Source organism: Anomaloglossus baeobatrachus, chromosome 7 (genome assembly GCF_048569485.1).
Source record: "Anomaloglossus baeobatrachus isolate aAnoBae1 chromosome 7, aAnoBae1.hap1, whole genome shotgun sequence".
Lineage (NCBI taxonomy): Eukaryota > Metazoa > Chordata > Amphibia > Anura > Aromobatidae > Anomaloglossus > Anomaloglossus baeobatrachus.
In genome coordinates, this window is record NC_134359.1 from 55,054,407 (window position 1) to 55,072,546 (window position 18,140).

The 18,140-nt window shown below is 45.4% G+C and overlaps 2 protein-coding genes across 2 annotated transcripts in view; both read right to left on the reverse strand.

Moving 5' to 3' along the window:
• LOC142245044 (FAST kinase domain-containing protein 1, mitochondrial-like) overlaps positions 1-3,804 on the reverse strand; it is a 76,750-nt gene extending 72,946 nt beyond the window's left edge. The window contains 1 exon segment of the mRNA XM_075317295.1: positions 3,707-3,804. The gene's annotated coding sequence lies outside the window, so the exon portion shown is untranslated.
• A 4,768-nt stretch (positions 3,805-8,572) lies between these two features.
• The window catches only part of LOC142245046 (FAST kinase domain-containing protein 1, mitochondrial-like), a 54,824-nt gene continuing 45,256 nt past the window's right edge, over positions 8,573-18,140 (reverse strand). Inside the window, exons 10-15 of the mRNA XM_075317299.1 lie at positions 14,840-14,968; positions 12,958-13,089; positions 12,164-12,277; positions 10,614-10,755; positions 9,367-9,481; positions 8,573-8,704 (exon numbers count right to left, since the gene is read on the reverse strand). Coding sequence (XP_075173414.1) covers positions 8,612-8,704; positions 9,367-9,481; positions 10,614-10,755; positions 12,164-12,277; positions 12,958-13,089; positions 14,840-14,968 — 725 coding nt within the window. The 3' untranslated portion in view covers positions 8,573-8,611. The remainder of the gene's footprint in view (positions 8,705-9,366; positions 9,482-10,613; positions 10,756-12,163; positions 12,278-12,957; positions 13,090-14,839; positions 14,969-18,140) is intronic.

The following is an 18,140-nucleotide window of genomic DNA, read 5'->3' on the forward strand; positions in this document are numbered from 1 at the left end:
TGTGCTCATAGCAGCTTTACGATTTCATGTTTGCACTTGGCACTTTATAAGCTCTGTATGCTGCTATCTTTTGCACTGAATCCACTTATGCACTTAGCACTTTATGACCATTTATTTATTACATGCTGTCATGTTGGTGTTTTGTCCGTAATAACTGCCAGTCAGGTTAATAAACTGACATTTTTGGATTGTTTCTATACATGCTGCTGCCTCTTCCCCTGGGGTCACCATCTACTCCCATCCCCCCATTCTGTGCATTTTATTGTGTTTACATGGCCATTCCCTCCCCCTTTTTTTGTGTCTTGTCTATTTCATATAACTGAATAAAATTTGTTACTATTTTGCACTATTTATTACTCCATGTCTCTTTTGTTTTTTGATGTCTGTGTTTTACCTAGCCGAGTGCTTTGCAAAAACAATACAAATCTATAAGAGCTTCTGCTCCGGCCTCATTCACGTTTGCATTTAAGAAATGATACCAGTGTTTTGCACCCGTGTGTCTGATTTTACCATCCGTGTGTCATCAGTGTTTATCACAGATGGATAAAGAAATAAATAACTGATAAAGTTTCTCCTATGCTTTTTAATGTTAAACATCCGTGTGCTGTATGTGTTTTTCACGGATCCATAGACTTGTATTGGACCATGACACTGGATAAGAACAAACTTGTATTGGACCTTTTCATCCGTGATACTGGAGAAAACAGACATGTGAGCAGCCCTATAGATTTTTATGATAGGTATGTGTTGTATCAATGAGAAAAAATGGATACAACACGTATGTGCAACATGGATGTCTGAATGAGGTGAAAAAAAAAAAAAAAACGGAAGAACCTCTGCCCAAACTCTGAGGTCACCGATAAAACATCTGATGAAAATCACTGATGAAACTCAATCTTTTTTTTTTTTTTTGTCATACGTCAAAAAACCTGATGTCTGAGGCCTTAGGGGGTCTTTACACGTTGCGACATCGCTACCGATATATCGTTGGGGTCACGTCGTTGGTGACGAACACCCGGCGCCAGTAGCAACATCGCAACGTTAAATCCTAGGTGCGACGAACGAGCACAGAAGCGTACAATATCGCTGATCTGTGTAGCGTCGGTCATTTTCATAATGTCTGGTCGGCCGCAGGTACAATGTTGTTTGTCGCTCCTGCAGCTCCACAAATCGCTGTGTGTGAAGCCGCAGGAATGACAAACATCTCCTTACCTGCGTCCACCGGCAATGAGGAAGGGAGGAGGTGGGCGGGATGTTATGTCCCGCTCATCTCCGCCCCTCCGCTTCTATTGGCCGGCCGATTAGTGAGGTCGCTGTGACGCCGAACGCACCTCCCCCTTGAAGGAGGGATTGATCGGCGGTCACAGCAACGTCGCAGACCAGGTATGTGCGTGTGACGCTGCCGTAGCGATAATGTTCGCTACGGCAGCAATCACCACATATCGCATGTGCGACGGGGGCGGGTGCTATCGTGCTGGACATCTCTAGCAATTGCTAGTGATGTCGCAACGTGTAAAGCCCGCCTTAGATATAAGGCTACTTTCACACTTGCGTTTTTTTCCTTCAGTTGCAATCCGTCGTTTTGGAAAACAGCGCAATCCGTTAACGGATTCCGCTGCTTCCCATAGACTTGTATGGACGACGCATTGTGACTGATGGTCTTACGTTGCATCTGCCGGCCGACGCTGCGTTGTATCTGCCAGGCGGAAAGAACGCAGCATGTAGCGTTTTTCTGCGCTTCCCAGAGCGTAAAAAAAACGCAATGTGCGGGAGTCCGTCGGCGTCCGTCATTTTTATAATGGAAGCCTATGGTGGCGGAATCCGGCGGAATCCATCATTTGACGGATTCCTGTGACGGATCCGTCTTTACACAACTGCGCATGCTCAGTTGAGTAAATCGCTGAAAAAAATGCTACAATAGATTCCGTTGTTTTGCAGGATTCGTCGCATCTGTTACATCCGACACACAACGCAATGCGACGGATGACGCACAACGCAAGTGTGAAACTAGCCTAAGGCAGGAGGGAGGGGAAAAGGGTTTTACTCAAATCTACAATGGAGAGTATCTCTCTGGAAGGGCAGAAAAAAAAAATATAAACAAGGAGGAAGGAACATGGAGAGGAAGTGCAAGATAAAAGCTGTGTGGATACATAAGGCCCCCTTCACACATCCGCAATAAAAGCACACATGTTCCCTAGTCCATGTTGAAGGTGCGCATGACCATCCGTGTGCCGTGATTTGGCCACACGTGTTCTCCATGTGCTCTCCGTGATAGCACACGGAGAGCAGGAACTTTTTACTCACCTCTCCTCTGCGCAGATGTCACAGTTGCTTCTGGGTCCACGGTGCAGTGAATATTCATGAGCACAATGAACAGGCCTGGAAGCAAGTGACAGTAGCGCTGAAGGCAGCAGCTCTGGAGTATGGAAAATAATTTTATTTCAAAAACACATGTTTTCTCCGGTACAAGGATCACATCAATGTATGGTCCATGTGACATCAGTGCTGCCGGAGAAAAACGGACTTGTCTCCGTACAGAACACACAAACACAAGTGTGTGCCATAGGGACACATCTGTGAGAAAACACTGATGTGTGCAGACCCATTGATTTTAATGGGTCTGCATATGTCTGTGTCTCCGATACGTATGAAAACGGACGTGTGAATGGAGCCTAAAGCTCCTTTCACATTGCGTATCAGTGGCTCCGTCCGAAATCCCGCCCCTCCCCCCACAAAACGAGTTTCGGACGTATGCGTCGACAGGGCCATTGAGTATAATGGAGCAGACAGAGCACGCATGTGCTCTGTTTTGCACCATTTTCGGGTGTAAAGGCTTTCTGCAGTCGGATGCCCAGACGTATTAGACTACGTTTGGGTGTCCGCCTGCAAAAAGCATATACACCTGAAAATGGTGCAAGACAGAGCACACGCTTGCTCTGTCTGCTCCATTATACTCAATGGTCCTGTCGGCGCACACGTCCGAAACACGTTTTGTGGGGGGAGGGGTGGGATTTCGGACGTATGCCCCAACGGAGCCACTGAAACACAATGTGAAAGGAGCTTACCAGCGAGCGAGACCACAGCACCCAGAGTACAGAGCTCACATCCAGCCTGTATTACAGAGAGAGACACTCCCACAAGAGAACTTTGTATCCGGCAACCAACTGCATATTGGGGTCTGTAAGTGAAGATTTCAGACTGAAACAGTGCAATATTATTAACTAAATTATTTTGTTTCTATGTTAAAAGTGTCCATATCTTTTAAAGCAAATCAAAAGGTGTAGAAATGTATCCAATGTGATTTGTGGGGTGATTAATGCCATAGTGGGTAACATGCAGGGCTGCCTTACAAATGTCCCACTTTGCACACACAATGGTTGGGCAGGATTGTATTGTGACAGCTTTTCAACAAATGATTATATTTATTGAGTTCTCCATTCAGCCCTCATTACACCAAAATAAATGTGTACCAATCATTACACAAAGCAGATGTATCTAACTAGAGGGGAGCACAATAGCTGCAATGGACTTTCATCCATGTGAGCCGGAGTCGCGTTTATGACGTCATCTTGCAAGCCCTGCATTCCACACGTAAGTTTCACCCACAATGAAGACGGTGCCTGAGAGCTAATGACAGGTGCAATATGCGAGCGGGACACAGGACGACACACAAATGTGCACGAAGAAGCGCCGCAGTCTTACGTACATGGACGGTCGGGATCCCGGCAGGATTCCTGCAAACTGCCGAGTTGACTTTCACGGACACGCACGATAACGTGAAAGGGAAGCGCCAGACATGAGAAGCAGACAACCGAAATATCGATTGTCACCTTGACAGTGCTCGCGCCCGCCACCTGCTGGTGACCCAGTGTATTGTGTTGTAGGACAAAATTGTTTCGAGAGAAATTAGTTGCCCATAGCAACAAATTATTTTACTTTGTTTTTCCTATTCTCCTGATTTGGAAAATTAAACAGAAAAAAGTCCACCAGAGGCAATATCATAATTGAAAAAGGCACATTAGTTTGATTATGAAGTATACCTCTTGCACAGCATTTTACTCAGGCCATTATTATTGGAAACACCACAACCTCAGTCATGGAATTAATTTAATTAATGAAATTAATAAATAAATAAAAAAAAGCAAAGACATCCTGAACAAATACAGAAAACTGATCCCAGGCCTCTTAAATAGATAAAGGCCCACCTAAAAGAATCAATTCACAGGAACCGGTCCAATGACCTTATCAGTAACCTGCAGCCACTGGACTGGAGTCCTGAGGACTGCATACTGTCTTCCAGCATCCGCGGTTCCACTTTTGATTAGCCAACCTGGTGTGACATCACGCTGGTGATGACGTTGCGGATGCTGGGAGGTAGCAGGCGGTTCTTAGGCCTCTTTCACACGTCCGTGTCTCCGGTACGTGTTTGGTCCATTTCCTCATGTACTGGAGACACAGGCACACGTAGACCCATTAAAATCAATGGGTCTGTGCTCATGTGCGTATTCTGCCATGGACCGTGTGTACGTGTGGAGCACACGTACATGTCCCCGTTTTCTCCGGCATCACGGGTGTCACATGGAACGCAAACGGACCACACGGATGTGTGCCATGTGACAGGCACCAGAGAAAACACGTGTCTGTGAGAGGAAAAAAAACAAAAACTTTACTCACCTTCTCCAGCGCTGCTGTCTCTGCCGCTGCTGTCACGTGCTTCCGACCGCCGCTCATTACATATTCACTCCACTGCAGCCGGAGCGGGGAGTCGGCAGGACCGGAGACCGAAGATCAGCACCACGGACAGCGACGCCAGGGACAGGTGAGCAGAAAGTTCCTGTTCTCCGTGTGTTATCCCGGATAACACACGGAGAACACACGTGTGCCATAAACACCTTTGACACGTCCGTGAAAAACGTGCGTGATTTTCACAGACGTGTGAAAGAGGCCTTAGACATGGTTGATGGATTCAGTCCTGAAATCATTTCACAACAACTCTATCTCTCACCATACAGATTAAGATCAGATGCACTAAAATGTTTGAGGAAAAAAAACCTAAATATATACCGCAGACCACCATACGTCTGTTCATACAGTTCTCGTATCAGGGTTTTCTAGTCTTTTAAGCCCAATCTAACATCAGGCTATATAGTATGATGCTCCAAGCCAAGATCTCTTAAAAAATGAGCAATAGTGATGAGTGAGCACTTCCATGCTTGGTACTCGAATTGAGCCGGTTGGACACTCAGACAGGCTCGACTTGTTGTACGGAGTATAATGGAAGTCAATGGGAAAGTCTAGTATTTTTCCGAAAGATCTGAAGGAAAAATGCTCAAATTCCCCTTTAACTTCTGTACATAAATCAAGCCTATCCGAGCATCCGACTATTCTTTACAAGTACCGAGCATGGTAGTCCTCGTTCATCATTAATGAGCAATTCTCTTCACGCTGCCCTAGTCCGGTGTTCAGTCCAGTACGCCATGGCAGTCCGTCTTCATTTTGCCGCCTCCTCGTGCCTTTCTACTCCTTTGCCTGAAGTCACACAGCATAGAGGCTGTCAGTCAAGCAGGAATAGGTAACCGTGGGCAGGGAATAGAGCTGGGGTGACAGATACTTCAAATCTACCATAGTCCTGCAGCCTAATTTGTATATCAATGCAAATTGTGATTTATCAGCAACAGAGGAACACTTGGCCATATAAAAGGTATTGCCGAACTTGCCTTTGAAAAAGATACATGCATATATAAATAATTTAGGGTTTGAAAGCATGCTGACATTCCCTTTAAAAGTATAATAATTTTATTTTTATTGAGTGCCAAAATAATCCGCATACATCAACAACACCTTTCCCATTGGGGCTCTGAATCAAAATTCCTTATCAGTATTCTTTGGAAATAGGAGGAAACCAAAGAACCCAGAAGAAATCCACGCAAAAACGGGGAGAACACACACAGATGTTGTCTTTGGTGGGACCCCAGCTCTGCAAAGCTGCAATGCTAACCACTGGACCACCATGCTGGCCAGTAAGGTATCCTCTATTCATAGGATATGGGATAACTTTTTGGTTACTGGGGAGGGGGGAACCTCTCAGAACACCAATGATCCTGAAAACAGAACCCTGTAACTAAAGCAGACTTTACACGCTACAATTTATCTAATGATGTGTCGGTGGGGTCACGTCGTAAGTGACGCACATCCGGCATCGTTAGTGTTGTTGTAGCGTGTGAAACCTACGTGCGATTGCGATTGTACGAAAAACCGTTGATCGCTGACACGTCGTTCATTTTCTAAAAACTGAACGTCTGGTTGTTCAATGTTCCCGAGGCAGCACACATCGTTCCGTGTGACACCCCGGGAACGATGAACTGCAGCTTACCTGCATCCCGCCGGCAATGCGGAAGAAAGGAGGTGGGCGGGATGTTTACGTCCCGCTCATCTCCACTTTTATTGGCCGGCCGCTGTGTGACGTCGCTGTAACGCCAAACGTCCCTCCCCCTTCAGGAAGTGGATGTTCGCCGCCCACAGCGAGGTCGTTAGGGAGGTAAGTACGTGCGATGGGGTTTAGTTGTTTGTGCGACACGGGCAACAAATTGACCTTGTTGCACATACGATGGGGGCGTGTGCGATCGCATAGGAAATTGTAAGGTGTAAAGCAGCCTTTATACACCAAGCATAGCACTCAGCTATTTCCAGCAGTCCCATAGACAATAAAGGATGCAGAGGTTAAGCACGTGCACCTCCCACTCCATTTGAGACTGGACTCTGCAGAGTGTGGTTTCCAGTTTCGCAACCCAGTGCCTCAGGATCAGACCCACCCCCAAAAAAAGAAAAAAACAAAAACCTGTAAACTATCCCCTATGCTACGGAAAGGGATCACTTGCTATCTTTGGAATAATCCTTTAAGCACAGTTGCTAACCACCATGCTGCCCTGTGTGTATTATATATATTTATATAAAAAAAAATTGGGGGAGGGAGGGTTGTTGTGCAAAGGAAGGTAAATAGCGATAATATTATTGTCAAAGTTATTTCTGGCCGTAATAACAAGCAGACACAGTTTTCTTTGTATGTAGCTGTAGACGGGTCATGGTTCCTGTGCTGGGAGATGGTAGCCCTGGATTGCAGATTCATGTTTTTTTATACAGCATATTGACTGCTGGCTTCATGTGTCACTCACTTGGAATAATGCAGAATGCTAACACAACAAGGCAGAGTGATGCTCTGTGCAAAGTTCTTCTGGGAAACCTCAGATCCTGGCATCTAAACACTGTACAGACTAAGTAGCCCCCTTCATGGGGATGGTGTATCCTAATAACAGTGGCCTTTTTCCGCAGGATAACGTCGCTGCCAGACTGCAAACCCTGTTCAGGGATGGTTTGATGGAACATGACAAAGATCAAGATGATGACTTGGCCACCATGTTGTTGGATTCAGGATCTGTGCTGGAAAAACGAATTCGAACCATGGAGCACGAACCTCACAACTTACAGGACTTAAGGGTTAGTACTTCTCTGCTTCCATAATGAAAGGGGAGTGGGGTAGGAGACGTCACATGCGACACCAGCTGGAACATGTGGCCCCATCAGCAGATATCAGTAGACCTGATGTCTCCTGCTCCGCTCTCCTCTTAAGGCCGGCTTCACACTTGCGATTAACTCGCACGAGTGCAATGCGAGAAGTTCTCGCATTGCACTCGGACCCATGTTAAATCAATGAGGCAGCTCCCATCTGCTATTTTTTTCTCAGTCCAAATCGGACTGAGAAAAAAAAAAATTGCAGCATGCTGCGTTTTATAGAGTTTCTCGCACGATTCACTTCAATGCAAGTCTATGGGTGCGAGAGAAAAACGCATGGCACACGGACGGCACACGGACCATCCTAGTGACATCCGTTTTTCACAATAGACTTCTAGCAAGCAGCAGAGAATAATGTAAATGCTCGTGTACATAACAGTATATGAGTAGCAGCTGCTGAGGGTGAAAACTGATTGCACACTGACGGCATACTGACAGCACACTGATGAAATGTGAGAAATCGTCCGACTTTCTGGCATGAGAATCGGACCGATTTTACACTCGCAAGTGTGATTCCAGCCCAATTCAAAACTAAGCAGAGCAGAATTAACCCATCCTGCTCATAATGTCATGGGGTCAGATACCACAGGACGCCGTCAGAGATTTTGAGGAGTCCTTATCTCAACAGATCACAGCTGTTTTGACAGCACAAGGAAGCAAAGAAGAGAGGAGCTCTCACTAATAGCCATAGGTACGGGTTTGCTCACTTCTGGCAGATTTGTTGCAGAATTTTCTGTCTATCCCTTAATGTAAATGCTGCAAAAATAAATGCACTGCAGGTGAATATACCCTGACAGATCAGCATATAGATTGCACCAGTGGAATCAGGCCCATGTGTGAAGTTTGCTTTGTTTTCTTCAAGTTGAAAAGACAGCAGCCATGTTTTTCTTACGTTTTACGGCAACTTTGGGTCTCTCTAACGTTTCGCCAAAAATCTTGATGATGTCTAAGTGCATGATGTGCAAGTGCAGCTTCTTTAATGTAACACACATATACAATAGAATAAAAAATATATTTTATTTACAAAGTTGTATGAAACATATCACAGCTCACTAGCAAAGATCTTCTTCCTGAGGTAGTTAATCCACGTTTCCTTTGTTCCTAATTCCATTGAATTCCATTCGAAACTAGGAATCTGTAAAATAGAAATAGCACATAACTGTGAGAAATATACTGGTATATACACACATATAATATATGATACAATATAATATGATATATATGCTCAAACATACATACAGGAGAATATATAGACATGTGAAATCCTGAGCACAGGTGATAAGTCGTCCTGTAAGGCTAAGGACACACAGCGAGTAAAGCGGAGCGAGTGGAATGCGATAAAAAATAAATAAATATATAAATAAATAAAATAAATAAATCACATTCCACTCGGACTCATGTTACTCTATGGGCCGCTCCCATAAGCAATTTTTTTTCTCAGCCCTAATTGGACCGAGAAAACAGTCGCAGCATGCTGTGGGTGGAATCCGATTTGCTTTCTCTCGCACCCATACATGTCTATATGTGCGAGAAAACCACCGCATTGCACTCGCATTACAGAGGAATGCATACGCATCAGCTGACAATGGAGGAGATGGGAGTATAGTTCCTCCGTCTCCTCCGCAGCTGTGATCTGATCGCAGGATCCGATCACAGTGGTATGACACTCTACTTACACTACAGTAGAGCGGGAGCAGAGTGTCATGCGATGCGCTCGCAGTAGTGCTCGTGTGGCCCCAGCCAAATAAGATGATTCATGATATAATATATTAAAGCCCAACTCAAACTGTAACCAACCTGAACTACATAGTACCCAAGGATTTCCAGATGTCTCTTCTTCATGGCATTTAAGCCTTTGATCTTGGAAGAGTTTCTGCAAAATGCCACTGGGTGAAGAAAGTCGATGGCGACTCTATAAAAGAAGGAGGAAATAAGGAGTTAGAGATTAAATTGAATTCTACTAAATATTTTACAAAAAATCCACATTTGCAAAAATGCAGATTTTTTTTATAAAATGCTTCTGTGCGTATTCAGAAAAATGAAGGTTTCTATTTTTCTGAACTGTAAAAAGCCATTAAAATGTAATACAAAATAAAAATACGTGGGAGGGACCTGCCCATGCTCAGCCAGTACATTAGGAGGTCACTTGTGTGGAACACTGTGGGTAAATTGAACATGGGCAGCGAAAATCTAAAGATGTGACAATGACCAGACAGGTGACAGTAAGGAGAGGTGAGTATAATGATTTTTTTAATTTTGTACACATTATGTATTATACGCTGATGTTGGGGAAGACTCTGGAGCATAATAAAGGGACATTAAATTAACAGAGAATAAACTTCCCCCATGAATTTCCTTGGGAAAATAAAAATCAAGAAAACAGGTTAATTTGAATTTTGCTCGATCAGCTCATAATGTTAATGCATAAATTAAAAGTTCCAAGAGTAATGAGGCCATTAATGATAGTACAATTTCCTCGTTCCTGAAATGAATAAAGGTTATGGAAACTTTTATAGAGTGACCGCTGTTTCAATATTTAATAAATCAATAGTACATGAAAATAAGCTACTTTGTAATATATCTTATCCAATAAATCTGCTTCTTTCTCCTCCTGGACTGATCTGATCTTTCATTCTCAATTCACGGGTAAAAACTGTAAAATCTGTATTCAACGCACACAGCTTTTCCCATTACTGAGATAGGAGATAACAGTTGGTGCTTTTAAAATTCCACGGAGGGGGAGGAGCTAGAGAGAGATGCAGACATTCTGCTGCAAGGTCTCCTGAAATGAAAGTTACAGTTCTCCATAGAACTTTATGAGCACCAACTGTCATCCCCTGAGTAATGGGAAAATCTGTATTCGCTGAAGACACATTTTATCTGTGAATTAGACATTTTGAGAATAAATGATGAGTTCTCTAATAAGATATATTACAATGTTTCTTATTTTTATGTGCACTATTGATTTATGCAAGAATTAAACACCTATTCGTTAAGACTTTAAGGCTATTTTGTGAGGTAACGCCACACACAGAATCACTGACCTCTGGGCTCCTTGCGGTAGAGCCTTGTTATCACACATCTGACTGTCCTGGCCCCATTGTACTTCTGCCACATTAGCGGATAGCTTGTTCTCTTCTATATACGCAATAGGCATTTTATTTTTGCTGAGAATACACTCAAAGTCTATAGGAAGCAAACATCAACTGTTAGGAGAATCACAGCGCAACACCTTCCAGAAACGTACCACAAATTTTAAAGAGGTGTTCCCAGTTTCAGAAAACCCCCTGTCCCTTGTCGGCGGTTTGTTTAAAGAAAAAAAAAAAAAAACCCACCTGGCTTTACTCACCCTTCCCAGGTCCAATGACGAGTTTCCACCACTGCTCCCAGTGTCTTATCTGTTATTGTTCTGCAGCGCTGATGTTATGTCAACAATCAGTGAGCTCGTTAGTTCGGAGTGGCTTATGTCATCAACTTGGACAAAGCCGCAGAGCTTAGTTATTGTCTGCAACACTGTCAACGTGACAGTAACAGGCCCTGTGAGCAACGGTGGAAACGCATCTCTGGACCCAAGGAGGGTGTGTAAAGCAGTTTGGTTTTATGAACTGAAAAAGCTTTTTTAGGGGTTTTTGAAAGTTCTTCCCTTTCTCCAAGCACCTGAACTACACAGCACCCCAGGATCTCCATATGTCTCTTAGGCTTCCTGCACAAATCCGTGTCTCTGGTACGTGTGATGTTCATTTTCACATGTACTGGAGACACGGGCACATGTAGACCCATTAACATGTCAGTTCTTCTCCAGCAGCACGGGTGTCACACGGATTGCACACTGATATGAGCCATGTGACATCAGTGTGACAAGCACCGGAGAAAACCACGTGTCTGTGAAATAAAATTAATTTCTATACTCCAGTCTCCAGCGCTGCTATCTACGGCGCTGCCATCACTTCCTTCCGACCCCCCGCTCACTATGCTCATTGCATATTCACTGCACCAAGAACCGGAAGCAGCAGCAGCGCCGGAGACATCAGCACCATGGACAGGTAAGTATACCAGCTTATGTTGTCCGTGTGCTATGTGGATGTCACACAGATCGCACATGCTGAACAGACACACAAATACGCATCTTCACCACGGATCGTGCTAAACGTGTGTGTTTTGCATGGACGTGTGAAAGAGACCTCATGTCGGTTTTCTTGCGGCCGTGTTGCTTTTATTTGCACCAAATTTATCAAACTCACATTTTTTATATTAACTTGACTTTAGATACAGATATTAGATATGCCACTAAAATGTCAAAAATGTGCGCAAAAGTTACAGACTTTGGTTGATTTATTGTAACTGATGAATCGACCAATAACATCCGGAAACCCCAAACCCTCCCCACAATGGAGGAAAAAGTGGCAGCAAGTGGTCCATTGGCTGCAGCGCCACCACAGGGGAAATGAAGCATTACAGTCTCATTAAATTTAATGCATAGAATAAGACACTTCACAGGCTTTCTCTGATCTGGAACTAATAAGCTACAGACAGAACATGTCATAAAGACATTGGGGTGACATAGTTGTGAGATCAGCACATTTCACAATCTTACCTACTGTGTAATAATATGGAGTTGTTACAGACATCTTGGAATAATTAATTCCCCCAAAGAGATCTCCAAGAAATAGGTGGATTTGATGATACATGGATCTCTGCCTGTTACCATCTGAACAAAAAAGAAATACGCTTTTTAATATTCCGAGATAGGAGGCGGATTATGCCTTATCACACATCCATGAATCACACAATATAATTTGCTGTCATGAATATTAAAGGGGTAATCTACTGTCCAGACAAAGCAGATACTCATCCTCCCCGGATCTCTGCTCCAATCTCAGCGCTTTGGCTGCAGCAGTGACGTCATGTCGACGGCTCACATCACCGCTACAGCCAATCACCAAAGTAGACAGCAGAGTTGCTGAGCCCAGTGATGGCTCCAATGTCAACGCTGCAGGCCGTCGACAACCTCCCTCTTTGGTATTTTACACCATTTTGGGTACACTTTTAGGACCATGGAAAACCCCTTTGAGCGTCGCAGATATGTCATGCTGCAGCTTGTAAAGGGTTTTTCCTGCTGCGTGACATCTTTATAACAAGCACTGATGTTCTGTAACAGCTGGGGTAGCAAACGTTTCCTATCATTGAGAAGAAATAACATTTTACCCTTAGGATTTACAATATGAGACATCTAACATCTTGTCTTGCAGCTCTGCCTCAATCACTATCCTGCAATATTATCCAGATACAAAGAAAATACATGACATGTTTGTATGTCATTTTATGATTTTATTGTCTTCTTTTTTTTTTTTTTTTAGCACAATTAAATTAATAAAATGAGCCCCGCACCTCTTTGCTTTATCTGCCGACAGTATTCTTCATGAAACCACGGGACTTGGTACTCCGGGCACTCGAGACAAACCGCCCGATTTAATTGCATCAGCCGCATTCGTATCTTGGAACTTTTGTCTGGTGGAAAAGCTAGAAAATAATACAAGTAGTGAAGAAAAAGAAAATCTACATCACATAGAAATCATAGTATTTACCCTTCCTGACTTGTGATGCAGATCCTGCTCCATACACAGGGTGCCAGCGGTATTACACAGCCAGCACCTGCCTCAAACAGCACTTGCTTCGATTGTTGCCAGTTAGGAACTTAAAGGGAATCTGTCAGCAATTTTTGCTCCTCCTTCTGAGAGCAGCATAATGTAGGAAAAGAGATTCTGATTCCAACGATGTATCACTTAGATTACTGGCTGCAGCTGTTCTGACGCAATCTGAATTTTTAGATTTAGCTATGTAGCTCTCTATAGAGATTGTACATTGACAGTGAAATGTGAATCAGAGGAGGGGTGTGCCAGACTGCCATGTGTATGTGACATTGTAATCCCAGCAATGATAAGGGTCCTGCTGCTTAACCAAACATAAATAACTACAGATAAAACCTTGAGAAGACAGGCATCCCTGAAATCTATGTTTTAACCCTTGCAGCATGCTGTCTTCAGATTACATAGCACAAACCTGCTGACAGATTCCCCTTAAATCCAACAGGTAATCTTTGACTGTGACATTTAAGTGATGTGATTGCATCATATGAACATTGTTTCCCCCTCCCCAAGTGACCATGGGGTGGCCATTTGGTTGTTCCCGCTGTTTGTTGCCATTCTGTAAAGTTGTAGACTTCATAGGGGGACTGTGATTTTAACTATATACTGCAATACAGTAATAAAAAATGAAAATGACATTATTATTGCTGGCCAGAAATATTAGATTAATCGAAGCCAACCCGGATGACAGCTAATGGGGAAATGAGGAAGGGGCATGTTTGATATCAATCAATCTGATGCCTTACAGCACTTAAAGGGAACTTGTCACCAGATTTGGAGACTATAAGCTGCGGCACTACCAGTGGGCTCTTATATACAATATTCTGGAATGCTGTATATAAGAGCCCAGGCCGCTGTGTAGAACGTAAAAAACATTTTTATTATACTCCCCGGGGGGGGGGGGGTCTGATCCGAAGGATGTCGCTGTTTTCCGGTCCGGCGCCTCCTCTCTGCTGTGATCGCCATCCTCCTTCTACCCAGCCCAGTATGGATGACACGTCCTACATCATGAACACTGGCTGGCATTGAGGTCATACGCAGGCGCACTTTGATCTGCCCTGCTCAGGGCAGATCAAAGTATTGTAGTGCTCATATGCGGGCGGTCTTTAACCTTTCCTCGCGCCTGCACATTACAGTACTTTGATCTGCCCTGAGCAGAGCAGATCAAAGTGCGCCTATGTAGGACCGCAAGTTCAGCTTTTGTGGATGACATAGGATGTGTCATGCACACTGGCCTCAGAAGAAAAAGGACCGCGATTTCAGCAGAAAGGAGGCGCCAAATCAGAGAGCAGCAACACCCATCGGACCGAACCGCCCCCTAGGTGAGTATAAAAGTGTTTTATAATGTATAGTGTATACAGGGCATCCTGGGCTCTTATATACAGTATTCTGGAATGCTGTATATAAGAGCTCACTGATGGTGGCCGCAGCTTATAGGGGGCCAAATCTGGTGACAGGTTCCGTTTAAAGATGTACGCTCAGATGAAAAGAGCATGCATGGTTATGGGAGATCAGAGAAGACAAAGGCCGCCCCATCTCATATGTATGACCAGAGGAAGACCTACAGATAACATGACTAATATTGAACCTAAGAGAGAATAAATAAAGTGGAGTATGACACTTACTGTCCAGTTCGGAATCCAATTTGGTTAGGAAACCAATATTGAAAATAGCTTTAATCAGATCTTCTGGAAAATACTGTGCGACAGCAAGCGTGAATCCAACCAGAACCATGAGATGAGGAGGGAAGGAATCTGTAGGTTAAATAACACAAACATCATCTCTTACATTCATTTTTTTCCTGATCCTGATATTTTGCAAGTGATGACATTCAAAGCTGAAGAGCCTTAATTTTTAGTTCACAAATCAATAGAACATATGAAAATATTCAACTTTGTAATATATCTTATTTGAGAAATCTGATTTTTTTTCTCCTCCTGGACTGATCATTCATCCTTGCTTTTTCTAAGGGGCACTTGACACTGCGATATAGCTAGCGATCGTACCTGCCCCCGTCGGTTGTGCGTCACCGGCAAATCGCTGCCCGTGGCTAACAACATCGCTTACACCCATCACACGGACTTACCTTCCCTGCGACGTCGCTCTGGCCGGCGAACCGCCTCATTTCTAAGGGGGCGTGTCGTGCGGCGTCAAAGCGATGTCACACGGCCGTCCAATAGAAGCAGAGGGGTGGAGATGAGCGGGCGGAATATCCCGCCCACCTCCTTCCTTCCTCATTGCCGATGGACACAGGTAAGGAGATGTTTGTCGTTCCTGAGGTGTCACACATAGCAATGTATGACGCTGCAGGAACGACGAACAACCAGCGGCATGCACCACCAACGATATTATGAAAAGGAGCGACGTGTCAACAATCAACGATTTTTGACGTTTTTGCGACCGTTGATCGTCGCTAACAATGCCGGATGTGCGTCATAAACACCGTGACCCCCGACGATATATCGTTAGCGATGTCGCAGCGTGTAAAGCACCCTTTAGAGTGGAGATGGTAGTTGGTGCTCATAATATTCTATGGAGAACTGTAACTGTCATCTCAGGTGAACTTGCAGCAGAATGTCTGTCTTCCTCTAGCTCCTCCCTCCTCCATAGAATTTTACAAGCACCAACGGTCATCTCCTATCTCAGTAATGGGATAATTTGTCTTCACAGATTTTGCCCATGTATTGCATGTGAAGGTTTAGTCCAGGAGGAGAAGAAGGGAATTTTGTTTACTTACCGTAAATTCCTTTTCTTCTAGCTCCTATTGGGAGACCCAGACAATTGGGTGTATAGCTTCTGCCTCCGGAGGCCACACAAAGTATTACACTTTAAAAAGTGTAACCCCTCCCCTCTGCCTATACACCCCCCCGTGCATCACGGGCTCCTCAGTTTTGGTGCAAAAGCAGGAAGGAGGAAACTTATAAATTGGTCTAAGGTAAATTCAATCCGAAGGATGTTCGGAGAACTGAAACCATGAACCAAAAGAACAATTCAACATGAACAACATGTGTACACAAAAGAACAACAGCCCAAAGGGAACAGGGGCGGGTGCTGGGTCTCCCAATAGGAGCTAGAAGAAAAGGAATTTACGGTAAGTAAACAAAATTCCCTTCTTCTTTGTCGCTGCATTGGGAGACCCAGACAATTGGGACGTCCAAAAGCAGTCCCTGGGTGGGTAAAAGAATACCCTGATAAAAAGAGCCAACAACGGCCCTCCTCTTACAGGTGGGCAACCGCCACCTGAAGGACTAGCCTACCTAGACTGGCATCCGCCGAAGCATAGGTATGCACCTGATAGTGTTTCGTGAAAGTGTGCAGACTAGACCAGGTAGCTGCCTGACACACCTGCTGAGCCTTCGCCCGGTGCCGCAATGCCCAGGACGCACACACGGCTCTGGTAGAATGGGCTTTCAGCCCTGAAGGAATCGGAAGCCCAGAAGAACGGTAGGCTTCAAAAATCGGTTCCTTGATCCACCGAGCCAAGGTTGACTTGGAAGCCTGCGACCCCTTACGCTGGCCAGCGACAAGGACAAAGAGCGCATCAGAACGGCGCAGTGACACGTAGATCCGGAGTGCTCTCACTAGATCTGGATGAGGGCAAAATGAAAAGGGGACACCACTTTGGGGAGAAAGTCCGGGACCGGACGCAGAACCACCTTATCCTGGTGAAATACCAGGAAGGGGGCTTTGCATGACAGCGCTACAAGCTCTGACACTCTTCGGAGTGATGTGACTGCCACTAGAAATGCCACCTTCTGCAAAAGACGTGATAGAGAGACATCCCGCAGCGTCTCAAAAGGCGATTTCTGAAGAGCCCGTAGAACCCTGTTGAGATCCCAGGGTTCCAGCGGACGCTTGTAAGGTGGAACTATGTGGCAAGCTCCCTGCAGGAACGTGCGGACCTGCGGAAGCCTGGCTAGACGCTTTTGAAAAAACACGGAAAGCGCCGATACTTGTCCCTTGAGAGAGCCGAGAGACAAACCCTTGTCCATTCCGGATTGAAGGAAGGAAAGAAACGTGGGTAAGGCAAACGGCCAGGGGGTAAACCCCTATCAGAGCACCAGGCTAAGAAGATCCTTGGTTTCCTGGCCTGTCTCATAGTGGCAATGACCTCTTGAGAGAACCCTGAGGACGCTAGGAGCCAGGACTCAATGGCCACACAGTCAGGTTGAGGGCCGCAGAATTCAGATGGAAAAATGGCCCTTGCGACAGCAAGTCTGGTCGGTCTGGAAGCGCCCACGGTTGACCCACCGTGAGGTGCCACAGGTCCGGGTACCACGACCTCCTCGGCCAGTCTGGAGCGACGAGGATGGCGCAGCGGCAGTCGGACCTGATCTTGCGCAACACTCTGGGCAGCATTGCCAGAGGAGGGAATACATAAGGCAGTCGAAACTGCGACCAATCCTGAACTAAGGCGTCCGCCGCCAGAGCTCTGTGATCCTGAGACCGTGCCATGAATGCCGGGACTTTGATGTTGTGCCGAGACGCCATGAGATCGACGTCCGGCGTTCCCCAGCGGCAACAGATCTCTTGAAACACGTCCGGGTGAAGAGACCATTCCCCTGCGTCCATGCCCTGGCGACTGAGAAAGTCTGCTTCCCAGTTTTCTACGCCTGGGATGTGAACCGCGGAGATGGTGGAGGCTGTGGCCTCCGCCCACAGCAGAATCCGCCGAACTTCTTGGAAGGCTTGCCGACTGCGAGTGCCGCCCTGGTGGTTGATGTACGCGACCGCCGTGGCGTTGTCCGACTGTATGCGGATCTGCCTGCCCTCCAGCCACCGATGGAACGCTTTTAGGGCTAGATACACTGCCCTTATCTCCAGAACATTGATCTGAAGGGAGGACTCTGTCGGAGACCAGGTTCCCTGAGCCTTGTGGTGGAGAAAAACCGCTCCCCACCCTGACAGACTCGCGTCCGTCGTGAC